Here is a 27,323-nt window from a genome sequence, read left to right on the forward strand (position 1 = left end):
GGCTCACGGGCCCGGCCACTCTGCGGCATGTGGGATCTTCCCAGACCGGGCCACGAACCCGTGTCCCCTGCATCGGCAGGCGGACTCTCAACCACTGTGCCACCAGGGAAGCCCTATTTTTAGTTTTTTAAGAAACCTCCATACTGTTCTCCATAATGGTTGTACCAATTTACATTCTCACCAACAGTGTAGAAGGGTTCCCTTTTCTCCACAGCCTCTCCAGCATTTATTGTTTGTGGACTTTTTGATGACAGCCATTCTGACCAGTGTGAGATGATACCTCAATGTAGTTCTGGTTTGCATTTCTGCTGACTTCTTGCTACATCTCCAGCCTCTCTGTTGGGATTCTTCCTTTCTTCATAGGTGAGGTCCATTTAGATGGCTCAGCTACCCTGCACAGAGTCTACCTACCCCACAACTGGTGAAAGTATGGCTACTCCAGAAGCTGATCTCTTATGCTCATCCAGCCATCAAGAACTGCTCCAGGTAGGAGGCAGATGGCAGTCCTCCTGACCCCTAACTTCCAGGTGACATGCCAGGTTCTATTCATGCTACCTTGGGGGCAGCTGGGGTGGGCTGGCATGTTTCTGTTGTTCAGCAGGCTGGGCGATAGGCTCCCAACTCTCCTGCTTGTAGGCATCACACATCACAATTCTCTCCATGAGGTTCACCTGAATGTCCTCTTGCTAGGCTTGAGGCTGGGAGAGAGGGAAAAGCCACGGCATTCTATTCCTGTGAATGCCTTTGAAACCATCTTTCCACTGCCACTCCCACCGCTACCCCATCAGCTTCTCTTAGATAGGCCTGACGTGGGTGACGGAGTTGAAGGTCCAAGGTCATTCTGGCCGTCTCCTGAGAAGCCTTGCTTAGACTGTGGGGGCATCTATCACCCCTTGTTCTTCACTCGGAGGATTTAGCTCAAATTTCCAGGCACAGATGAAGTCCTGCTTCATGTCCAGTTATACCTGTCAACCTCATCCCCTGCTCTAGTTTAATGTCAAAAATTTGAAGATGCATTAAGTCAGAGAAAGACAAGTATTGTATGATATCACTTGTACGTGGAAGCTAAAAATAAAACAAACTAGTGAATCTGACAAAGAAGACTCACAGATATGGAGAACAAACTAGTCCTTACCAGTGGGGAGAAGGAAGTGGGGAGGAGCAGGATAGGGGTAGGGGATTAAGAGGTACAAACTACAATGTGTAAAATAAGTAAGCTACAAGGGTATATTGTACAATGCAGGGAATATAGCCAATAGCTTATAATAACTATAAGTGGAGTATAACTTTTAAAAATTGTGAATCACTATCTTGTACACCTGAAACTTATTGTATATTAACTGTACCTCAAAAAAAAAAGAGTTTTAAAAAAAATAATTTGAAGATGAAGAACATTCAGGAGATGTCTAGGAGATAAAAAAATGTCCTAGAACTCTGCTTCTGATACTGGAGGATGTGGATAGACAGACACTAGAAGTCATAGCATACCTATCTTGAACATCAATTTTTATTTTAAAACATGAATGTGTTACGAGGTAAAGTGCAAAATCTTTGAGGGGATAGAAAACAGAACCTTTCAAATAAATTGAGGTCACCATCAGCCACTTCATCTATAGATTCTAGGGGTGGTACATGGAAACCCTTGAGATCTTTTTTTTTTTTGGCCCACACTGCACAGCATGTGGGATCTTATTTTCCTGACTAGGGATAGAACCTGTGCCCCCTGCATTGGAAGCGTGGAGTCTTAACCACTGGACCGCCAGGGAAGACCCCAGAAGCACTTGAAAAGTTTTTGAGAGAAGTATTTTTGGGGCAGTTGGGTCCTACAAAAACTGGTGTTACGGGACTTCCCTGGTGGTCCAGTGGGTAAGACTCCACGCTCCCAATGCAGGGGGCCCGGGTTGAATCCCTCGTCAGGGAACTAGATCCTGCATGCATGCCACAACTAAGAGGCCGCATGCTGCAACTAAGACCCGGCGCAGGCAAAATAAATAAATAAATAAACATTAAAAACAAAACAAAACTGGTGTTACCTTTCTGGAAATCCTCAGGAATACTGTTGAGGCAAATAGAGAAACACTGTAGAAAAATTAGGTCGCCCTGACTGTTCCACAAACCAGCTGAGAGAAGCCTTATAAGCCTTCCCTTTAATACTAAGAAGGAAGAGGGGTAATCTAACAGGTCTTCAGGTTATTCTAAGAAAAGCAGGTCTGGATCTCTAGATCAGGGGCAAATACCAGCAGAGGTTTTGTTTGTGTATGCTTTTTTGTGTTTGTTTGTTTGTTTGTTCTTTTTTTTTTTGCGGTACACGGGCCTCACACTGTTGTGGCCTCTCCCGTTGCGGAGCACAGGCTCGGGACGCGCAGGCTCAGTGGCCATTGTTCACAGGCCCAGCCACTCCGCGGCATGTGGGATCTTCCCGGACCGGGGCACGAACCCGTGTCCCCTGCATCGGCAGGCGGACTCCCAACCACTGCGCCACCAGGGAAGCCCCTGTTTGTTCTTTTGAAGATTGCCTGAGCTATGTTTCTTATTTCTGTCTGCTCTACAGGCTGAGGTGCCTGTAGCCTACAGCAAAAAAACAGAAACAAAAACAAAACACCCTGAAAACAAAAGTACCAAGTGCCTCTAAGGAGCAAAAGGAAGAAGAGAGCTGTGAAAACTGGCCTTCTCTCCACCACAGGCCTCAGAAGACTTAGTGGGCGGAGTCGATTTGAAGGAGAAAAGGGAATCAGGCAGAATCCAAGGTGGGTGGCTGGGGCCTGAGGAGAAACCCTTAGGAGCCTAACGGTTGGAAGGCTTTATGGTTCCTTAGCACATAACAAAACAAAAGAGCCTCCCGCAATTTAAGACCTCTACTGAACACTCTGACTGCACTGGTAGAGAACATCTCATCTCTAAATTTAACTTCCAATTTCCCCAAGAACTCACAGTTTTATGATGTATCTGGTTTTCCTTCTGCTGTTATTCAGTAATGTAAATCAAGTCACATCTGCCATTTCAATACGGTGCCTACCTTTCTTAAGAATCTTCTTCACTTTCACATAGTTCCCCTGTTTGACATACTCATGAAGCTGTGCTTCCAAGGAGTCATTTCTTAACGAACCAAGTTGAACAGGACAGGGGACTGGAAGATGAACGGCCCGAGACATCCTGTTTCAAAAGAAAGCAACATGCTCTAACTGAATCAGAAATGCAAGGAGAAAACGTCGATTCTTTCACATTTCTTTCACTTCTTGTTCATTTTCATTGATAATAAACAGCATTAGGGGACAATTACTGAAATTCTACAAGATTAGGGACTTCCCTAGCGGCCCAGTGGTTAAGACTCTGCGCTTCCACTGCCAGGGGCCCGGGTTTGATCCCTGGTCAGGGAACTAAGATCCCACACGCCACGTGGCATGGCCCAAAAATGTAAAAATAAATTCTACAAGATTAAAGTTTATTCTCAATGTTACTGTTGAAAATGAAGAACTCAACATATTTATCATCAATTCCTTGAAGTGAAAAAGTGACGACTACCAAAAAGTAAAATCAGAAATACATGTATTTGTTGCGTCATTAAGACAATCAGAAGAGTATTAACTTTGTGGGATTTTTTTGTTTTTTTGCGGCTTGCGGGATCTTAGTTCCCCGACCAGGGATTGAACCAGGGATTGAACCCATACCCTCGGGAGTGAAGGCACGGAGTCCTAACCATTGGACCTCCAGGGAATTCCCGGAGGGTATTCACTTTGAAAGGCTAGTGCACAAATGCAGTCGTGTATGTAGGAAAGTAGACAGTATGTGTGTTGGGTTCCCAGTTCAGGCTCTGAGGTTCTCGTCCTGCCTCTGTCTCCTCCCGAACTGTGTGACCTTGGAGAAATTATATAACTGATGGGCCTCAATTTCCTCATCTATAAATGGGGGTAATAGTAACCAGAGAGCTGCTGAGACGTTCAATAAAATCTTAGAACTCTGTAAAGTGCTTAGAACTCTGCCTGGCACCAAGGAGCTCTCAGTAGTTGTTAGCTGCTACTGTGCACACAAGAACCATGCAAAGAAATTTAAACGTTCCACAGGTGTAGCATCCACACCTGACCGGTGATTGTGGTATACCTACCATGTGTCTCACAGGTGACAGGTACTGTGTAAGTCACCTAAAATAGGATCACTGTCATCACAATGCTTGGTCTAGCAGGGCAGACAAGTGGCACCAGGCTGGTATTCCACAGACAGTGGATAAGAGAAGGAAGCCCCATTTGCATGAATCAACAAGCATGCACATCAGGTGCATAACTGAGTGTACAACGGAGAGACACAGAGGGTGGGATATGAGGTGAAGTGAAACAAACACCAGAAAGGTTGACACATTCTGTGGGTCTTCTCCAGCCAAGAGGCTTTTAGGTTACTGAGAAGTAACCCCCTCTTAATTAATCTACTGATAAAATGTGGAAATGCTAATAACTTGAGTGTTTTATTTTCTTTGTACTTGTTACTAGCCATGTCAATGCCTATAGCATCCTAGTAATCACAACATTGTTAAGCAAAGAACAGTGACTCAGAAAATATTGTTTGGTTAAAATATGAGCTGAAGCTTTTATAACTTTCCTTCCCCACCCCACCCCACCCCACCCCCCTTTCTGCCTCCCTACTATTTCCAGGCATTAAAAAAGAGTAGCGGGCTTCCCTGGTGGCGCAGTGGTTGAGAATCTGCCTGCTAATGCAGGGGACATGGGTTCGAGCCCTGGTCTGGGAAGATTCCACATGCCGCGGAGCAACTAGACCCGTGAGCCACAACTACTGAGCCTGCGCATCTGGGGCCTGTGCTCCTCAACAAGAGAGGCCGAGACAGTGAGAGGCCCGCGCACCGCGATGAAGAGTGGCCCCTGCTTGCCACAAATAGAGAAAGCCCTCGCACAGAAACAAAGACCCAACACAGCCAAAAATAAATAAATAAATAAATTTAAAGTTAAAAAAAAAAAGTTAATGTAAATCCATCTTAAAAAAAAAAGAGTAGCATATTTCTATTTGATTTACATAGATAAAGTCTTTAAAGAGACGATTAAGTTAAAATGAGGCTGTTAGAATGAGGCCATAATGCAATACAACTGGTGTCCTTATAAGAAGAAGGAGACACCAGGGGCACTTGCACAGAGGAACAACCCTGTGAATAGGCAGCAAGAGAGTGGCCATCTGCAAACCAAGGAGAGAAGCTTCAGAAGAACCCGACCCTATCAGCACCTTGATCTTGGACTTCTAGCCTCCAGAACCTTCAGAAAATAAATTTCTGTAGTTTAATCCATCCAGTCTGTAGTATTCTGTTATGGCAGTCCTAGCAAACTAATACACTAATAATAGCTAGATATGGCATATGAATATGCATATAGTTTTATTTTAGTTTAGTAAAGGCATGGGTCATTTTAATAATTATAAAGAAAAAAATTTAATATTTTAAATAAATATTAAAAAAATAAAAAGTGCTTATCACCAATTGAAATAATCTACTAAAAAAGAAAAAGTGGAAAATATTCTTGAAAGGGGAGTCTACAGTTACTATCTCCACTTCATTCATCCATTCAGCTGGAATGGTCTGCTAGTGTGTTATTCTCCCCCATACCCCTGACAGTGGGCTGCTGGCTAAAGCCCCCAATATCTTCTTCTTTTTTAAAAAATATTTTATTTATTTGGCTGCGTCGGGTCTTAGTTGTGGTGTGAGGGTTATTCGTTGTACCGTGCGGGTTTAGTTGCCCCGCAGCATGTGGGATCTTAGTTCCCCAAACAGGGATCAAACCCACGTCCCCTGCATTAGAAGGAGGACTCTTAACCACTGGACGACCAGGGAAGTCCCCCAATATCTTCTTACACCTGGACAAATCCAATGTGCATTTTCAGGCTCTGTCACACTGGAATGTTCGCCTGTATGTAACACTGCCTTTATTCCTTCTTTACTTTATTGTGGTAAAAATATACATAGCATTGGGCTTCCCTGGTGGCGCAGTGGTTGAGAGTCCGCCTGCCGATGCAGGGAACACGGGTTCGTGCCCCGATCCGGGAGGATCCCACATGCCGCAGAGCGGCTGGGCCCGTGAGCCATGGCCGCTGAGCCTGCGCGTCCGGAGCCTGTGCTCCGCAACGGGAGAGGCCACAACAGTGAGAGGCCCGCGTACCGGAAAAAAAAAAAAAAAAAAAAATATATATATATATATATATATATAGCATTTACCACTTAAAACAAATTTAAAGTGTTCAGTGGCATGAATATATTCACACTGTCATACTACAATCACTACCATCCATCTCCAGAATTTTTTTCATCTTTCCAAACTGGAACTCCATACCCCATTAGATACTAACTCTGCATTTTCTCCTTCTCCCAGGCCCTGGCAACCACCAATTTACTTTCTGTGTCTATGAATTTGACTACACTTGGCGCTTCATGTAAGTGGAAACACTTATTTGTCCTCTTGTGACCCACGTATTTCACTATGTCCTCAAGATTCATCCATGTTGTAGCATATTTCAGAATATCCTTCCTTTTTTAAGGCTGAAAAATTTCCCACTATGTATATACACCCCATTTTGTTTATCCATTAATCCATTGATGGACACGGGTTGATTCCACCTTTGGCTATTGTGAATAATGCTGCTATGAATATGAGTGCTCCAATGTCTCTTTAAATCCCCGTTTTCAATTATTTAGGGTATATATCCAGAAGTAGGATTGTTGGATTAATTTTCTGAGGAATGGCCATACTGTTGAGAAATGGAATACTGCCTGCCATATCAGTAAACAAAGGATGTCACAGTCGTCAGTGATTGCAGCCGCCGCCGACGGTGAGCTAGTGAGCCCTGAGGGAACTCAGGAAAGAAGAGAATACCTGCCATCTAGCAGCCATCAGACTGCAGTCACTCCCTAGGGTGAGCCCTGAGGAAACTCAGGATATGAAAACACAGGATACTGGCCCCAGATAGCTGAGGTGCATATCAGAGGAATGATTTCGGTGAGCCCAGACTCTTGCATCTTCCCATACACAGAAAAGCGCGAAATTCCTTACTTTGCGATATCTGGTTTTCTTTAATTAACAACAATCTTCTGACGTTCAGACTATCTACCCTCTGTTGCAAAACTCCTATATATCCTGGTTGGCCCCCTCACTTCCTCGGAGCAGTTCTCTCAGGGTTACTTGAAATGCTGCCTCCCACGCTTGAAGTCCTAAAAATTCCCGCCGAATAAAAACAAACTCTCAACTTTCGGGTAGGTTGTGAATAATTTTTTAGTCGACACTGTTTGCTGTAGGGGCTGGACCATTTACATTATCACCAGCAGTGAAAAAGTGTCCCAACTTTTCCAGATCTTCACCAATACTTGCTTAGTAATAGTCATTTTAATGTTTTTCAACCTTTTAAAATATTTTATTTAATTGCATTTACACCAATACCTGATGACTACACTTTGACATAAAATGTTCAAAATAATACAGGTAAATTTAAAACCGCAGGCCCGCTTCAGTTTCATACGTTTCCTACTTTTTTTTGTAAAGCTGGAGCACATGCACATTCCTGAGAATTAGGCCTTCGACTGTGCTAATCACTTACATGCTAACAACCACTCCCTGAATGTTTTCAGTCTTACTCCCTTCTTTTACTTCTCCAGTCATCCTTCTTTTTAAAAACGCCGTCTGCAGAGTACTAGGATTTACAACAGTTCTAAACATTACCAAAACACTTTTTTTAAAAAAACCAGCCAGCTCCGCCAAATCTGTCAGGTAACTCACTCTAAATTCCTCCTACAAACACATTTCACTGTCGTAAATTTGGTCGTTTTCCCCTCGATGAAACAGCAGCATTCTGCAAGATTGATAAACAGTGAAACTAACAAACATTATCGCACAACTTCGAGTCAAAACCGAAATAATTCCTTCGTTCTGTTAAGACATACAACTCTCAACTCCCGCTTACAAAATTCCTATTGTAATTAAGATCCCAGAAAACTCCAAATATTATTTAAAGGCCTTCCTCTGAAAACAACAAAACCACAAAAACTACCCCAAAACCTCATGCTAACAAAGCAAGAACATTAAACACTGTTAACACTCCATACCGAAAGTATTTAACTAAACAGAAACTCTCTGAAAACTCTATTTTTAAACTCAGTTCATCAGGGGAAAGCGCGAACGCAGTCCCCCACTACCACAAATTATGCAGTCGAGTTTCCCACATTTGGGGAAATCGCAGGGGTCAGCACATCCGGAGTGCAATGGATAAGCCTCGCCCTGGGAAAACCACCTTCGTGATCATGGTATCTCCCCTGCCAGGTAAGTATGAGTTGCTTGTGCTGCCTGGCACCTCACCCTCAGCTACGAAACACTTGACACTTATGATCACTCTCTTCAGGCACGTTCTAGACCCTCACTTACGAATAAAAACTTCTCTAAACTATAAAAACCTGACAAAAACATTTCGTATATCGGAACAGTTGCAAAATAATAACAAATGTACGTACAACGTGAACAAGGACCAGCAGACACTGCGTTCATTTACATACTCCAAGCCCTTTTAATGACGTCATTCTTCTGCGCGGGACAACCCTATCCTCGGTTTTGTTGATGTGGTAAGGCTAACTAAAGAAATACCCTCCGCTCTGTTTGCATCCTGGTCCCCGCATCCTGTGAATGTTACTTCCTTTCGTGTCACAACAGATTCTACAGAAGTGATTATTAAAGCTTTGAAATTAGATGGAGCAACAGCATAGCGAATTACCCAGAGACCACCCATGTAATCAGAAACCCTTCACAGTAAACACCGATGTCAACACACAAAGTAGTACGTAATGGGCTTTCAAGAACAGAACAGAAAAAAGCCGCAGACTTGCCACAGAAAAATAAGGTAACACCTCCTAAAACTCCAACATGTAAGATAAAAGAACTCCGACTGTTTTAAGCCTCTGACGCTGACAGAAACTCACTGCAAACGCAACACAACGAACACTCTCACCAGAGAAGGTTGAAACGTAAACAAAAAAAACACCGTAAGGGCCTCCCTGGTGGCGCAGTGGTTGAGAGTCCGCCTGCCGATGCAGGGGATACCGGTTCGTGCCCCGGTCCGGGAGGATCCCACATGCCGCGGAGCGGCTGGGCCCCTGAGCCATGGCCGCTCACCTTGCGCTTCGCAGCGGGAGAGACCACAACAGTGAGAGGCCCGCATACCGGAAAAAATAAAATAAAATAAAAACCCGGAAATCAACTACCCTACCCAGAAGGTCTAAAAACCAAAAACATTAAAGTTCTTGTAATCGCATACCTAATCTAATAATCTAAAAAACACCCACAACAACAAAAAAAACTACTACCAGCACAACGAAAAACGAGATTGCATCTTTCTTTCAACATTGTATATCAGGGGAGAGCGCGAACGCAGTCCCCCACTACCACAAATTATGCAGTCGAGTTTCCCACATTTGGGGAAATCGCAGGGGTCAGCACATCCGGAGTGCAATGGATAAGCCTCGCCCTGGGAAAACCACCTTCGTGATCATGGTGTCTCCCCTGCCAGGTAAGTATGAGTTGCTCGTGCTGCCTGGCACCTCACCCTCGAACTCAGCACACAAACCACTTATGGTCAATTATATTCCAAGTTTTTTAGGCCTTTGGTTGGAAACTGCAGGATTATTCATATGACACTGACCAAGATACATCCTTTGAACGTTCAGCGGAAATTCTGCCCAGCGAAGAATGAAATCGAACCAGCAGGCGGCGCGCCCCTCATCTACATATCCCCGCCTCTTGTCACTCGACGTCACTGCTTTTGGAGAAACGGTCAGTTCGCTCTAGCTATGCCTCGTGCCGACCCCAAAGACGATCATCGACAAGTGTAGCTGAAAAGACTGTTCAATTCCTTGTCTTGGCAGGCATACGCAAAAATTACGGCGTAGATTTGTTACGCGTCCTAGTACTGCGCCGCAGGGGCGGGCAGGGCAGTTGCGGGCGGCGGGGGCGCGCGGGCCTCAGAGGAAGAGGGCTGCACTGTCGGTTCTGCGAGCCTGACTCGCTGCTCCACTATGGGACTGGGTCATAACCCTCAATTCTCTCTCAACCTCCAGTTCCCAAAAGTGTAAAGTGGGAATACTACTGCCTGCCTACTTCACAAGATTCCTGTGGGAGCTGAACAGGAGAACGCGGGTCAAACGCAGCCTCGAGCCCCTCAACCGACCCAGGCCATTCCGCTCCTGGACAGGTGTCCAAATCCGACTTCAGCAAGATTCAAGCCTCTGCATGCTCGGCGCCAAGGAGAGCAGCACCTGGCCTGGATGTGGTAACAAAGCGAGCGCTGCTCTGTTCTGTTTGGACAGCGAAAATATGTGACACACAGTTTTCCTTTCTGCCCTTGCTGGCGAGGCGCTCTGGGCAAAACAACTCTGCAGCAACTAGGGTGTCAAGGACTTGGTGGTGTGCGGGAGGCAAAACTTTACCTCTCCTCTGTTAGGGTCTCCGGCCTAGCCTGAAAATTACGCTGGCATAGACGGTCTACCAGGATAAAAGCATACACAGTTATTTAACAAAAGTGTACAGGAGCCCTCATAAGGAAATGAAGGCCCAAAGAAGTGGAAACCTACATGTTTTTATATTAAGTTGAACAAAGAGTGACAATTGTGGAAAAGTAACTAACATATATGGGAAGGCTAAAGGAAGGTAATTATTTTAACAAGACCTGTTTGTACAGAAATCTCGGCTTTGTCCCCCTTGTCTGGCAATGTTTCTTTCCCCTGGGTTAGGGAGAACATCTTTCAGTTGGGAGTTTTACCTCCTGCTTTTAGGAAGACAAAGGGAGGTCAGACCACTCTTCTTACATACTTGCTGTTTTTCAGTGCTTTTAGCTCAAAATAATCCTTACGCCAAAGTGACACATTTTGGGGTGGCATATTTTTGCAACCCTTTGGTAGTTATTTCCCTCTTAGTCCATATGATTTTTAAGTGCTTTGTTTTGCATTTTTGGATGGTATTTTTAATTATTACAATAGCGATGAAATTTTCCTTGCAGGTAATTAGGAAAAGACAGAAAAGTGTTTTTTAATATTAAAATTAACCACATTCCCACTACGAAATTACCAGTTAACACTTTGATATTATATATGGTAACTCCAATTCTCTATGCATATATATTTTTAATACAATTATACTTCACACGATGTTTTGTAACATTTTACATTCATTTTGTTATATGTTGTCATAGGTAATTTATATCAATGTTCTATCGCTTCTAGTTTATTGTCACATATATATATAAAACAATGAACAGCCTTGTAGATATATCTTTGTGAATAATTAATGATGATTTCTTAGGGTAATTTCTAGTAGTTTTCTCTGTTATTTTAATATTTTAGTCATCTTAAGAAATGCCTTAAATTATTTGAGGGAGGAGAGGTGACATATGATATTTTTAAACTCTAAAAATGACTTTTCCCTGCTTCCTTTCATCTTTCAAAGTCCAGATCTCTTTCTAATTTCAGGGTTCATAGATAATTATAAAAAGAACTTCAAGTTTGTTAAGAAGGAGAGGAAAGCCTAAATTGCAGTAACACTGCATGCAAAAAAGGCAGCATATGAAATAGAATATATACTACGATTAAAACTGTTTCTAAAAGGGCGAAACTTAAGACACTTAAAGGAAATACATCAAAATGCAAAGTAACATAATCATATCAGTGTCAATACAGAAGAATGGACTAATGTATTTTCCCCTACATATTCTGTAACATGACTATAATATTACTTATAATGAAAAAAAATTTTAACCCTAATTATATACATCTACTGCCCGAAATATGTTCATACACTTTGACCCAGAAATGTCATTTAATTTAACTACAGAAAGTAATTCTAGAGAGACTATGCCCTATGCATAGGGTGTTCATTATAGAATTACAAAAAAATCAAAATCACCCAAAAACCCTAGAATCAAAGCAATAGGGAAATGGAGTATTAAGCAAACAATAGTAATATAAGAACGATTAACAACGTGAAAGACATTTTTATTATTTAAGGTTAGGAGGGAAAAAGGGTTTGAAATGGTATGTATACCATGACTGCAATTTTGTAAAAATGTATATCCTTAAGGAAAATTACTGGAAGGACATGCACTGAAATGATATCAATATTACTGGTTGTGAGATACAGGTTACAGACTTTCAATGATATTGTTAGACTGTTTTTTTTTTTTTTCATAAAGAGAAGACCAAGTCCTGGTGGAAACATTACAAGAAATAGCTGGCACAGTATTTAGTTTTGAACACAGGCTTTAGCATCAGATAGACTTAGATTCAAATTGTGATTTTTACCATATTTTACATATCTGTGCTTGATTTTGTCCTCTAGGAACAATGATAATTATTAGTAATAATTATGGTGAATATATATCTATATATGTGTATATATATATATATATATATATATACATACATACACGTACATACATACATATATTTATATACAGAATAAAACAACTCAGTGACCAACTAACTCAAAGGCCCCAAATAAGCCGAGGTGGAGAGGCACAGACCCTGCCTCAGCACAGTAGGTATTTGGAGAGTTCCCACCTACCTGGGGAGTGGTGGCACCAGCACACTTACCAACCTCTCTCAGATCATGGCTGCCCCTGCCAACTAAGATTTCTGTCCCAACAGACATGCCCCTCAGTCTGTGAGTCTCACCTCATCTCTGAATTTTCACCCATCTCTTAGCTTCGTCAGAGTCAAGGAAAGGTTGATGTTCAGAAATATCATGAGCGTGGCAGTAATTTTTAAAAGCTGACTTTTGTTATATAAGTTCACAGAGCAGGTTCAACTGTCAAGATGTCCATGGTGCCAAGACACTGAATCTAAATGTCTACTACCAGGAAAGCTTGAGCAACTCTACACTCTACACAGACACCCTTCATTTCAGGGAGCTGAACCCATTCACTTCTGATGCACCCTGGCCCCGGTTTTGCATTTCCATTCACAGGGCTCTGCAATATAAACCACAGTCACTCTACTTAGACATCTGCTAGATACTCTCATCCACAAAGTGTGATCCAGCCCATCTCCGTTATACGATATAATTTCATTATTGAACTACCTTTCTAATTTCATTCTAGGCAGTTGGTTTGCTGTTTCCATGGTATCCCTGCATGCCACAGCACTGAGTCCTCTAGGACTATCTGTGTCCCCCACAGATATGATTTCACAGATATTCTAAAGCTCTTTTTGCTATGCTGAGGGAACTATTTCTTTCTTTTTTAAATTTTTATTGGCATACAGTTGATTCACAATGTTGTGTTAGTTTCAGGTGTATAGCAAAGTGAATCAGATATACATATACATATATCCACTCTTTTTTAGATTCTTTTTCCTTATAGGCCATTAGTGAGTATTGAGTAGAGTTCCCTGTGCTATACAATAGGTCCGTATGGGAACTATATTTCTGATAACCACATTGCCTACTCCAGTATTTTCAACATTCACAAATTATCCTTGAGTTTCTGTGAGTGCTACTAATGATGGAAAAAACAAAAACAAAAACAAAAACAAAAACCTGTTCTCAAGTTGTTACTCGTGTAAGTAGTAACTTACAGCCACTTAAACTTAAGGTGCCAGCAACTAGCCTAGGCACTGGAGATACTAAGAGTAATAATGCAGAGAGAGATTCTGCCTGTAATAAATAAGGTCACAACCTGTAGGGGAAACAGACCTGCCAGAATTATAGGAAAAGAGTAATGACACTAATAAAAGGGTTAAGGACCTCATTATGACTCTGAAGGATCCTACACACTTTTGCCTTTGTGGACCCTTCCTCCGTGAAATAGACAACATTTTCTTCCACCTAAAAATTCATCTTTTTTTTCTTCTGATTTTAAAAGAAGTGCTTTATGCAGCACTGTGCCTACAGTACCTAGTAATGTTTAAGTCCTTTCTGGGTTCAGTGGTGGTTTGGGTGGATCCCAGGCAGCTTCGCAGAGAGAGAGCTGAATGTCGAAGTATGCATTTTCAATATTGATGAGGGGGACTTCCCTGGTGGCACAGTGGTTAAGAAACCGCCTGCCAGTGCAGGGGACACGGGTTCAAGCCCTGGTCCAGGAAGATCCCACACACCACTAGGCCCGTGTGCCACAACTACCGAGCCTGCACGCCACAACTACTGAAGCCCGCGTGCCTACAGCCGTGCTCTGCAACAAGAGAAGCCACCGCAATGAGAAGCCCGTGCACCGCAACAAAGATAGCCCCTGCTCACCGCAACCAGAGAAAGCCTGTACGCAGCAACGAAGATGCAACATAGCCAACAAATAAATAAATAAATAAAAACAGTGAATTGATTAAAAAAAAAAAAGATTGATGAGGGAAGACAGGGTATTCCAGGAAGAGGGAGCATGTTATAGAAGTAACACAGCCAGACCTCCTGGAGACTTTTTCAAAATAAGGGAGAAATGATGTCCAATAGGATATAATGTGAACAACATGTAATTTTAAGCTTTGGTAGCCATATATAAAAGGGTAAAAGAAACTACCTGAAAATAGTTTTAATAACCCGCTTTACTTATCCCAATATATCCAAAATGGTATCACTGCAAAATTTAGCCAGCCTAAAAAAAAAATATCATAACACTCCTTTTTTACATAACTAAAAATGTTCAAAACCCTTCAGGTAAACCTGCCCTTATGGCAGGTCAACTCAGATCCTAAATGTCAGACGGCTGAAGTTAAACACAATCCTACCAAGAAAAACCCTATACCAGGCAAAAGAATGTTTCATGGTGGCTTAGCATTTAAGATCTTTATTTCACTACGTCTCTGTATCATATTCACCACCACCCACTACGTCATGTGATAAACCCTTCAGTATTAGATAAAAGTGAGCTACTAGACCCTTAGAAAAGAGTCTTGAATGATATGTCTTTAAGATACAAAGAGAACACGGAAAAGCGCGAACGCAGTCCCCCACTACCACAAATTATGCAGTCGAGTTTCCCACGTTTGGGGAAATCACATGGGTCAGCACATCCGGAGTGCAGCTGAGGCAGGAGATAGATGGGCTCCCGGCTAGACATTTACAACTGGCCTCCTGTTCACACTTCCTGAAGAAGTGGGTGAGAAGATGGGCTCCAGGCCAGACATTCATTACCAGCCCCCCGTTTACACTTCCTGAAGCAAGAGACAAACGGGCTCTATGACTACGTATTTATGACCTGACTCCTGTCTGTATTTCTAGATCTGCACCTCAATATAAAAACCAGCAACAGAAATAGGGTAAATAACAGGACATTGGACATTTTTATGGCAGGGACGGAGTGGAACTAAACCCTATTAAAAGATCAAGAGGTCAGACATTTCCCGTCCTTGGGGCAAGGGAGACATTGCACATGTGCAGAAAGGCTCCTTGGGGGTCAAGAAGGAGGGGGCGCCACCCCATAATAGGTGATGTTAAGGCTGTCCCATAAACCTCTGGGCTGGAATCCATCTTGGAAAAAAGTTCCGCACGCGTGTTGGGTCGGCTCCTGGGGCAGGTCAGGTGTGGAAAAATAAACCAGATGATTGGTCAAAGGTAAGCAAAGACCCGGAAAACCCGCCCTATGTAAATGACCTAGCCGCCTCTTCACTGCACTCCTCCTCATTGGGGGGACGCCCACACCCTTGCTCTCCGGGTGTGCATCTCTGCCTTGCTTCTGTCTTAACAAACTGTTTCTCTGTGTGCTCCCCCACTTGTAGTTGTGCTATGTCTCTAACGATAAACTTGGTACCTGTTTTTACGGTTTTTGCCTCCGTGAGAAATGCATTTTTCACTGGGGGCAAGAGCCAGGGGGTGCAGTGGCTAAAATTCCTGGTTTTCATCCAGGCTACGCAGGTTCAGCGCCTGGGCAGGGGATCAAGATCTTGCTTCAGGCCACCACTCACTGCTGTCTCTCCAAGATCACAACGGATAAGCCTCGCCCTGGATAAACCACCTACGTGATCCTGGTATCTCCCCTGCCAGGTCAGGATGAACCGAGGTTGACCCCAGCACTACCCGCTGCTGCGCACACCACCATAAGGCCTGGGTCACTCCTGAGAGGACTCCAATTGGCCTTTATCTTAGCGATCCAAGTAAACAGATTTTCGAACTATCTTGGTACTGGTAATAGATAATCAAGCACGTCTTTCCAGGAAACGCGGTTCCAAATGCCCTGTGCCTTTCATGGACTTACTCCACCTCCCGCCTTAGGTCCCGCGCAGCCCGGCAGGTCCGAGCCGGCAGCTGCGCCTCCTGTGGGCTGCTTCGGGAGGCCGCTTCCTCCAGCAACCAGCCCGACCAGGATACTTTCCTGACACAAACCCACCCCTCTCCCAACGCTGGCGTAACGGAAGGTCTCCGGATCTCCTTGTGTGGAGTCCCCTGGAGCAAACGGACGCGACAGAGCCTTTCAGTCGCCAGCCGACGTCAGCCGGCGTCCTTGCCTGGATCGCAACGCTCCATACCAGCCCCGCACCGTTTCCTCCCGTTCCAAGAGCGGGAGGAGCAGGGCATGAAATTGAGAATAGCCTGGCTCCGTGCTAGCGCTTGGACTCCAATTCAGTGCTCACACTGCACGATGCGAGCTAAGCTTCTAGCCTCTCAATCTGCTCCCCAGTTTGTACAGAATGAGGAGGAACCATCCAGTCAGATCTCCCGCTCAGCTCAGCCCCCCGCCCCAGGCTTTGTCTCCTGCCCTGTTAACACACACCCACCCCACCTTCTGAGAATGGACAGTGTCCTCAGCGAAGAGACGGGGTCCATTCCTACCTTTCCCTCTGGAGTTTTTCTTTCTCCTGATCTCTGTGAGTTTCTCTTTTTCGCTAAGAGATATATGTGAAAAACCTGTTTCGTTGCTGTTCTATGCTCCCAGCATTTTATGTTTTGAACAAGGATTAAGTTTCTGTTAGCCTCCTGTCTACTTATTGCCAGAGAGGGCCGTCTGACCTCTCAGTTCACTAGACTCTTCACTCAAGATCCCATGTGACTCACTAGCCCCTCATCCACCTCATCCCCCCCCCCCGCCATGCTGCAGCACAGCACACTTGCTCCGTCTGGTCCTAGATCCAGTACTCATTTCCTCTACACCCATTCTCCCCAGCACTGCTGGAGGAAGCTGTGATCCTCCCACTCCAGATTCATGCAAACTGCACACATCTTCACTGCTACTTGGCTTTCCTTTTTTTTTTTTTTTTTTTGCGGTACGCGGGCCTCTCTCTGTTGTGGCCTCTCCTGCTGCGGAGCACAGGCTCCGGACGCGCAGGCTCAGCGGCCATGGCTCACGGGCCCAGCCGCTCTGCGGCATGTGGGATCTTCCCAGACCGGGACACGAACCCGTGTCCCCTACATCGGCAGGCGGACTCTCAACCACTGCGCCACCAGGGAAGCCCTTCCTTTTATACATATCTTTTAAATTCCCTCAACCCTGATGTTTCAAACCTCTACCTAAACCAGTGCTTCTCAGTGACCATGCCACCACTGTCAAGGGGTAGTTTTGAAAATCTGTGGGGACATTTTTGTTTCCTTGTGTTGCCATGCCAAGCATTTACATACTAAAATATTTTACTATAACATTTTATGTTTATTTCTCCTTTATATTACAGTTAGGACATTTATATCATTTGTGGGGGAAGTATATGTAGTTATATTTTCTAGGAACATCTTGAACATTCGTATTTTCTACGAACACACTATGAATAATAAAGGAAACATTACTACTCGCCAAAGGCCACCCTAGGTTTGACAGAATTGAGAACCACAACCCTAATCCAATCACACCCATATATCCTCTTTGTAGGAGAGAGAATAATTTAGCTTCTCTTTTATTTCTAAAGTACAAATGAATGCTCTTTCCCATCATCTACTGAATCAATGTCTGGGTATGAGACCTGGGTGTGTGCACTTTTAACATGCTTTCCAGGTAATTCTTACACTGAAGTTTGAGAGCCACTGGGCCCAGCCTCTCTGTTGTGTCAGAAAAAGAGACATCGCCTTTCTTCTTAAGCCTCTCGTTCCACATATGCTCCCAATCCCATCCTCTCTGATCTCAGTGCTTTCCATTGCCCTGGGTTTAGCACCTCTCCTTTCAAACATACACAGGTGTCCCTTTATCCAGAAAAGGACAGACCCCCTACAGTACTATTCTCTTGCTCTCCTTTCTTAGATCTTAGGAGTTAATTTATTGGTTTAACATCACATTCATGGAATAGCTCCTACACGTCAAGACACTATTCTGTGGCTTTACAGATATTATCTCATTCAATTCTCAACAATTCCTTTTTAGGTTGTGCAAACAAAAGAAGAGCAAAGAGTGTTTTGCTCAACATCGAATTCTTCAAAGGTTAACCTGCTGCAGTCACTGACCAAGAGTGCACTCTGTGCTTCAGACAGAAGAGATTAAGGTGATAAAAGGATGAAGCACTCTGTGCTCCAGTCTGAGGAAATTAAGACAATAAGAGGATGCTCTGTGCTTTGGACAAACAGGCTCTTAGATAGTTAGATGTATCTCAGGAAGAATTTTAATGAACCCAGCTTCTTGCATCTTCCCATACAGGGAAAAGAACTAAAATCATTAACTTGTGATATATGTTCTTTGTGACTAGCAGTAATCTTTTACCATGACACACACCTGACTGCATGTATTCTCCACCAAAAAAATCATATATAAACTAGCCTCTCCCTCACCTCTTCAGAGCAGTTTCTCAGAGCCACTGAGAGGCTAACTCCTGGGCTACAGTCCTCAGTAAGACCCTGAAGCAAACTTAACTCACAATGTTTACATTGTGCATTTTTCTTTCTATTGGCAGTTGTCACTATTACTATTATTCCCCATTTTAGAGATGAAGAAAATGAGGTACAAGACAGTTAGCTAATTTACCTAAAACCACCCAGTTAGACAGTAGCAGAACTAGTGAGAGTCCATGTTCTTAACCTCTACACTCAGTGGCTTATAGACTGATACACAGTTGATCATTGATCAACAAGGGTTTGAACTGCATGGATTCACTTATATGTGGATTTTTTCCATAAATAAGTACTACAGTATCCAAGGGTGCAGACACAGAGGAACTGCAGATACAGAGGGCCACCTATAAATTATACACGGATTTTTGACTGCGTGGAGGGTTGCTGCCCCTAACCCCCGCATTTTTCAAGGGTCAAAGCCTCATTATAGTCAGAGTCTACTAACCTGTGGAGAAAACATCAGGTTAGAAAGACTGGGAGAATTAATCTCCTGAGAGCAAAGCTGGAAAATCCTCCGAAACAAAGTTTCTTTGGCATCGGGGAACCTAAGAGAGCAAAGGATTAGGACCCTCTCAGTGTGATGTGGTCAATGAAATAATGGAAGGTGTTCTCAAGCCCTGGGACTATGGGGAGTTTCCGAGATGTACCGATTATTTAATTTGTAGACTGATTTCTTCTTCAGCTTCAAACTGAGCAACTTGGTCTTCTCCACTCCATTCACTAAAAATTACTAATGTGGCCAACATATTATACTTGTTTTCTTGCCATTTCCCCCTACTGCATCAAAAGCAGAAAATGACTGCATGTTTTCAAAGCTCACTAATGACTACTGACTATGAAAGTGCTCACCTCTGATCTTGCTCCAGCTTTTTTCAGGGGGGTTCCTTTTCCTCTCTTGTTCTCTAATTGAGGCCATTCTGCAAAGCCCAGTCCTTGACTGCTGTATTTTTCAGCTTGCATCCTCTTTCCTCAAAAATTGATCCCACGTTCCTGATGCCAAATATGATGAGATGCAACTATTTCACTAGGCCCGTTCTATAGCTTGCTTCCAAATCTTCATCTCATACCTTTATGTCTCAGCCCCAGCAGAAATTTATGAATAATACTCATATCCTGGGCTGCTGATCAACTGAATGGCCTGTCATCTCTCCAACATAAACAGCCAATAGTAGACTCCAGACAAATGTGAGTTACTGGTACCTAAATACTGCTGGGAGTGGGAATGGCAGAGCCTCTTCTGGACCAGACTTTCGGTAGACCATCACGAAAAGAAAGCCTCTGCTACCACAAACTATAACTGGAAGAGTCAGGGGGTGAGCTGCAAACTGGGAAACCAGTTCTGTGATCTCTTCACAGCCACAGCTGCATGATCGGGGCTTTTACTACGTAACCTCCTCAGTAATCAACCATGCCTTGCCTATACTTTCCCCTCCACCCCCGTTTACTCACTGCCCAAAATATCTGTTGTTGGATTTACTTCCCCTCCAAGTAGCACAACCCCTTTAATATAGTAGCACATTTGATTTTTAAAGTAGAGACATCATCCTAAAAGTAAAAGCTTTTAACTCATACAGCCTTTCATTTACATAATTATATCACAAGCTCCCAGATGACACATAGTTTCCCCCCAATCTCAAATTTAAAAGATAGAAAAACAAAAAAGCTAAACAAAAAAACATGTTTTGGGAAAGAAGTTCTGATTTTAAAAGTAACCATTCAGCCTCTGGGAAAACTGAAGAGTACAAAGGAAAAAAATCACCGCAAATTCTACATTCTATGGTGTTAAATCTGTCCGCCCTCCGCCCTCCGCCCTCCGCCCTCCGCCCTCCGCCCTCCGCCCTCCGCCCTCCGCCCTCCGCCCTCCGCCCTCCGCCCTCCGCCGCGAAGCACAGGCTCGGGACCCGCGGCCGTGGCTCACGAGCCTAGCCGCTCGGCGGCATATGGATTCTTCCCGGACCGGGACACGAAACCGTGTTCCCTACATCGGCAAGCGGACTCTCAACCACTAGGCCACCAGGGAAGCCCCACCAACTCCGACTTTCAACAACACAGATAAAGTACAAAAAGAAATCTCCCCAGGAACGAAAAAACTGATACAAATTTTTCCTCAGAACACTACGCCTAGCGTGTCAGCAACCCCCCAACCGGTTGAACAAAAACTGCGTGATACTTAAACTTTCTTTAACAAACAAAAGAATCAGGGGAGAGCGCGAACGCAGTCCCCCACTACCACAAATTATGCAGTCGAGTTTCCCACATTTGGGGAAATCGCAGGGGTCAGCACATCCGGAGTGCAATGGATAAGCCTCGCCCTGGGAAAACCACCTTCGTGATCATGGTGTCTCCCCTGCCAGGTAAGTATGAGCTACTGGCATTCGCTGGTGCCTCACCCTCAGATTCAAATCACTCTAAAGATAGGGTCACTTTGCTTGTTCATTTTACCACCCACCCCCCACTTCTGGAATAGTCTCCAAACTATAATTACCATGCAGCAATATTTTGTATATCCAGATATTGCCAAATCTTAGGAAATACAATGCCTAGTGTAAGCATTACCGGCAGTCACTGCTCTTATCTACATGTTCCACACCCCTTTTGCTGATCTCATTCACAGCGTCCTTTTCCTGGTATAGTAGTGGAATGAAACTTAAAGGCAAAGACGCTCTACGGATATAAAGGTAACAAATTGGTTCCTTCCTTCAAGGGCTTGGAGCTAATGACGTCGCTGTGATTCTGGCGCAGTTCAGCGAGCCAATATTCACGTAACAGAAAGAGCAAGTGTGAAAAGATGAAATTTGGCAAAAGTACATTAAAAAATTTAGTCCAGGAAATGCTAAAAATAGGCTGTCAGTTCAAAGCTTCAAGCAAAAGTACAAAATATGCTCTTTCAAATATGCGGCATATGATCACCCTCACTTGCAAGAGCAGTTGCACAAACACAATTCTAATTTTGAACCAAGTGGAAAACTCACAAAACGCTCCCTCCTACAGCAGGTATTTGGATAAGCCATAAGGGGTCTGTTCAACTGGAGTGTGATGACCCTCATCGCCGGAAATCACTTTTGTGATCAAGAGTGTCTCCTCTCCTAAGTAACATTAAGTTGTGTTTCGACTTATCCTTAAACCTTGTTGTGAATTCCCAAAGATGGTAAATTTTATGTTATGTGTATCTTGCCACTATTAAAAATTAAAAGTGGGCAAATGATATAATGAGACAGTTACAATGATAAAATACACTTGGCTAATAAAATTACTATATGAAAAGATTTTTAACCTCTCTTAGTCATAAAAGATAACCATTTAAAGTCAATTATACCTCAATTAAAAAAAAATCACCATTTAAAGACTGCTAAAAGCCAGTGCTAGGGTGGAGGCAGGAAAACCAGCCCTCATACACCGTTAGTAGGAATGTAAGTCGTGCAAACATTTGGCAATGAGAGTCAAAATGGGGAATTCCTTGACAGTCCAGTGGTTAGGACTTAACGCTTTCACTGCCATGGCCCAGGGTTCAATCCCTGGTCAGGGACCTAAGATCCTGCAAGCCGCGCGGCCTAGCCAAAAAAAAGATTCAAAATGAAAATGTGCATACTTTTTGACCTAGGAATTCTACTACCAGAAATGTATTGAGAGAGAGACAGAGAGAGAGCACACGCTTGAGAGTAACCACAAGGGCACAGATGGGCATCCTCGCAAAAGCGAGCTCCAGAGCACACGTACCTCATCACAGCAAAAAACTGGAAATAATTCAACTGTCTTTACAGGCTACTGATTAGAAAGATGGGCCTTAGGACTGAATAATATCCAGCCATTAAACTTAATTTTATTTTTATTTTTAAAATTTATTTATTTTTTGTGATACGTGGGCCTCTCACTGTTGTGGCCTCTCACTGCTGTGGCCTCTCCCGTTGCGGAGCACGGGCTCCAGACGCGCAGGCTCAGCGGCCATGGCTCACAGGCCCAGCCGCTCCGCGGCATGTGGGATCTTCCCAGACCGGGGCACGAACCCGCGTCCCCTGCATCGGCAGGCGGACTCTCAACCACTGCGCCACCAGGGAAGCCCCTAAACTTAATTTTAAAATAGTTTTTAATCATATGGAGAAGGTTTTTGACAAAATATTAAGTGAAAAACAAGATATATACATTTCTTCACAATTTGATCACAACTATCATAACTCAAATAAATGCATTATACGAAGTTGTAAGAAGATTAAAATAAACCAAAATGTTAACATTATTATCTCTGAGTGAAACTGAGTCCCCTTAAAACTGAGTTCCTCTGCTGAGTTTATGATTAACTTCTCAATCCAGAACTTTATTCCCTTTCTTGTCCTGCACCTGTTTCCCCTCAAGACTGTGGAGTAGCAAAGAAAAGGGAGGGATTGTAACTGAGCAGGACCCTATGGGGCCTTCCCAGGACAGAACCCCTGTCCCCATGTCCTCTGCCTGCCTTTTGTTTGTAGAAAAACTTTAGCCTCCTAGGCCTTCCAAGAGTTCCAAAGAGCGAATTTAATCAGAGAAGTGAGAAAATGCAGAAACAAAAGAAAACAGTCAAGCAAAACAAAATAATAATAATTAATAGCCACTAAACAAAGTCAAGGAAGTTTAGCTCCTCCTCAAGGGCTATAGATAATATTCTGAGCCATATCCTTGGGCTGTTTTGCAGATACTGAGACCCCCACCAGGTGAAAGAAGTTAACTGCATGCTGACCACAAGTACATTGACCCCAGACAGGCTGGAACCAGAATGCTGATGATGTTGACTCCCAATTACCTCAGCACCAACCAATCAGAAGAATGTCCATGAGCTGATCAAGCACCCCACAACCATCTCTCTCATCCTGTCTTTAAGCCATTGAGGAGTTTGGGTCTTTTGATCATTAGCTGCCCGTAGGCCTTGCTTGGCTTTGCAATAAATGCTGTATTTTCCTTCACCACAACCTAGTGCCAGTCGATTGGCTTTACTGTGCATGGTGAGTCGACCCAAGTTTGACATGAACTGAAGAAAAGATCTATGAACATGGAAGCATGCTAAATGTCCACTGACAGATGAATGGATAAAGAAGATCTGGTATATATCTACACACACACACACACACACACACACACACACACACAATGGCATATTATTCAGCCATAAAAAAGAATGAAATAATGCCATTTCCATGGATGGACCTAGGGATTATCATACTGAGTGAAGTAAGTCAGATAAAGACAAATATTATATGATATCACTTATATGTGGAATCTAAAAAAAATGATACAAATGAACTTATTTACAAAACAGAAATAGACTCACAGACATAGAAAACAAATTTATGGTTACCAAAGGGAAAAGGGCAGGGGGATAAATTAGGAATTTGGGATTAACAGATAAACACTACTATAAATAAAATAGATAAACAAGGACCTATTGTAGAGCACAGGGAAGTATATCAATACCTTGTAATAGTGTATAATGGAAAGAATCTGAAAAAAAAATATGTATAACTGAATCACTTTGCTATATACCTAAAACATTGTAAATCAATTATACGTCAATTTAAAAAATTTTAAATAACAAAAGAAAAGGTCTATAAATCAGTTTTATATTCTTTATATTTTTGGGATTTTATTTGTTTTCTACTTCCTACACGTATATATTTTCCACCTATTTAAGAGTACAAAACAAAAAAAAATAAGGAGAAAGGAGCAGGTCAATCACCTAATCATCCATTCTTTTAACAAATATATACTGAGCACCTCCTATAAGCCATACACTGGGCTAGGGGCTCTAGGAAAACGAGTAAAATCCACATGGTCCCTGTTCTACTGAATCTTTCATTCTAGTTGGGTAGACATATGCTAAATAAATGATCACACAAAGACATCTGGTGTTATGAGAGCCTTAAAGGGGAGATCTGACCTAGTTTCAAGGGGGCTTGTTGGAGGTAGAGGTTCAGAGTCAGAGAAGAGGTCAATGAATGCTGAGATTTGAAGGATAAATAGTAGTTAATTGGGTGAAGCAGAGAGGCACGCTGTGGCACACACATGGAATTAAGACCAGAGTGGCTGGAGTGTAAAGAGTAAAGGTGAGACGGGACTTCCCTGGTGGTCCAGTGGGTGAGATTCCATGCTCCCAATGCAGGGGGCCCAGGTTCGATTCCTGGTCGGGGAACTAGATCCTGCATGCATGCCGCAACTAAGAAGACTGTATGCTGCAACTAAGAAGACTGTATGCTGCAACTAAGACCCAGGGCAGCCAAAATAAATAAATAAATAAATAGATATTAAAAAAAAAAAAAAAGAGTAAAGGGGAGAGTGGGAAAGGATGCAACTAAAGAGGTAAACAGGAGCCAGAACATGCAAGACTTTTTGTAAGTCTTATTAAGAAATTTGGTCTTTATCCCAAGAGCAAAATAGGGAGTTACAGGAAATGAAATATACTCTAGAAAGGACCCTGTTTGCAGCATGGGAGAACAGACTAGAGGGAAGGGGAAGACAAGATGCAGAGAGACCTGCGAAAAGGCTCTTGCAGTACCTATAAGAGAAATGGTGGGGACTTCCCTGGAGGTCTAGTGGTTAAGACTTCACCGTCTAATGCAGGGGGTGTGGGTTTGATCCCTGATCCCTGGTCGGGGAACTAAGATCCCACATGCCTCACAGCCAAAAAACCAAAACATAAAACAGAAGCAATACTGTAACAAATTCAATAAAGAATTTGAAAATGGTCCACATTAAAAAAAAATCTTCAAAAAAAAAAAGAGAGAAATGGTGACAGCTTGGCCTAGAAAAAGAGACATGGACATGATCGAGATATTTTAGAGAGAAAATTGATAGGGTTTGCGGTTATAGTGAACATGGAGACTTAAAGGGAAGGAGGTGTGGAAGATTCCTAGGTTTCTGGTTTGTGCAGATGGAAGGATGGATATTCAGTTCACGGAGGCAGGGAATGCAGGAAGAGGACAAAAAGATTTGGGGATGGGCTGAAGATAATGAGTTAGGTTTAAGATAGGCTGAGTTGGAGATTTAGCACTGTGCTGTATGCAATTAGATATTTGCATCTGGGGGGTCAGAGAACAGGTTAGAGCTGGAAAAATAAATTTACAAATTATTAGCATATAGTCACTGAACTGTGAATGTGAATAAGAGCGCAGAGAGACAGAGAGAGAATGAAAGAACCAGAAAGGAGAGGAGACAACAGAACTGGATAGTCAGTGAAAGGTCAGCTATGGGGCCTTACAGTAACATTTCATGCCCTGGTTATGGAGGATAAAATTGTAAGGAGGTCAGAAAAGCCAGATGCCTAGGAATGAAATCAGAGATGTGGCATCACAGAAGTCAAGTGAGAACAATGTTTAAGAGTTTGGGGACAACAAATATTTTGAGCTCCCATTATGTACAAGGCCTTGTGAAATTGATATTGCTATTCCAAATACACATGTTTGAGGCCTTAAGCTTTTTCACAACCATCTCTAAAGCTAAACCTTGATTCAGAGTTTTTTTCTTAGTCCAAACAGCACTGATTTATCCTTCCTATTCTCAAATTCACTTGAACACACAAGGTCACCAGTGTTAAAAGTTCTATGTTCTTATGCTAAAAGAAAATAAACTTCTCAGCTATAACAGAAATATTCACATTATTCCTCTCCCACAGCTCTAGAAAATAGCCCACTCAGCATGAAAATGTGTCATTTGAATATTTAATTATAGATATTGACAGCGTATCAGTAGCTCATGCCTACCCTTAGTATTGTATCTAGATAACAACACAAGTCAGAAAGGCAACACAACTCAATAATAATCCTGACTGATTAAGGCTCCATGAGGGCATAGATTCTTTTGTTAGTCCTGTCACCCTGCACAAAACTAGTGGTTAAATATTTAATGTTGCTTAAGTGATCCAATCTTCAATGTGCTAGTTTTAAATTGAGACCTGGGTAAACTGTTCACAGGATTACTATAAGGATCAAGTCAAATAAAATAAAATACGTAAAAGCACTTTTCTTTGGCACTTTACAACCGTAGGCATTGTTTTTCTTTTAAAGGCTCATAGCATTAGCATTGGCACTCTGCTGAGCTAGGTGTTCAATAAGGCTTTATTCGACTGAATATACATATTATAATATTTTTAAGTGGAGAAATAACTTAAGATTTGTTATGTACCTTTTCTGTGCTAAATACTTCATATTTGTTCATTTAATCTTTCTTACAGCCCCTAATGGAAGAAATATTATTATCTTCCATTTGCAGGCGAGGAAACTGAGTAACTTGCTGAAAGTTTCACAGTTGGTTATTTCCCAAGATGTGATACAAACCCAAATTTGTATGACTCCAAAGCTCATGCTTGTTTCCCCATAACAGTACTTCTCAAAATCAAGTAACCCCAAATTGCAAAGGAAAATAATAACATACTCGCAGGAAAATCTGGGAGACTACTGAAGCATCCAGTTTAAACTGGATCTTTCTTCAAACTATTATGTTTATCTTAAAATTTATACTTGCATTTTACTCTACAATATATTAATGCTTGTTTAATAGAAAATGTTTTAAATGGCTCACCACTTAACTCATTCAATTCTTCCCTCTCTAAAGAAATATTTG

The 27,323-nt window shown here is 42.7% G+C and overlaps 1 protein-coding gene and 1 long non-coding RNA gene across 6 annotated transcripts in view; one reads left to right on the plus strand and one right to left on the minus strand.

Annotated features, from left to right (window-relative positions):
* Window positions 1-3,152, minus strand: part of TEX14 (testis expressed 14, intercellular bridge forming factor) — a gene marked incomplete at its 5' end in the record, with an annotated part of 79,758 nt that extends 76,606 nt beyond the window's left edge. For all 5 annotated transcript variants that reach the window (XM_081218306.1, XM_081218305.1, XM_081218304.1 and 2 more), the window contains one exon: window positions 3,017-3,152. In XM_081218306.1, the coding sequence (XP_081074432.1) occupies window positions 3,017-3,152 (136 nt within the window). The remainder of the gene's footprint in view (window positions 1-3,016) is intronic.
* An 18,225-nt stretch (window positions 3,153-21,377) lies between these two features.
* On the plus strand, window positions 21,378-23,868 carry LOC308607331. Its single transcript, XR_014013991.1, has 3 exons — window positions 21,378-21,421; window positions 21,735-21,833; window positions 23,407-23,868. It is a non-coding gene; the product is annotated as an uncharacterized lncRNA (long non-coding RNA).
* Window positions 23,869-27,323: the final 3,455 nt, after the last annotated feature.

Source organism: Mesoplodon bidens, assembly GCF_964165515.1.
Source record: "Mesoplodon bidens genome assembly, chromosome: 19".
Lineage (NCBI taxonomy): Eukaryota > Metazoa > Chordata > Mammalia > Artiodactyla > Ziphiidae > Mesoplodon > Mesoplodon bidens.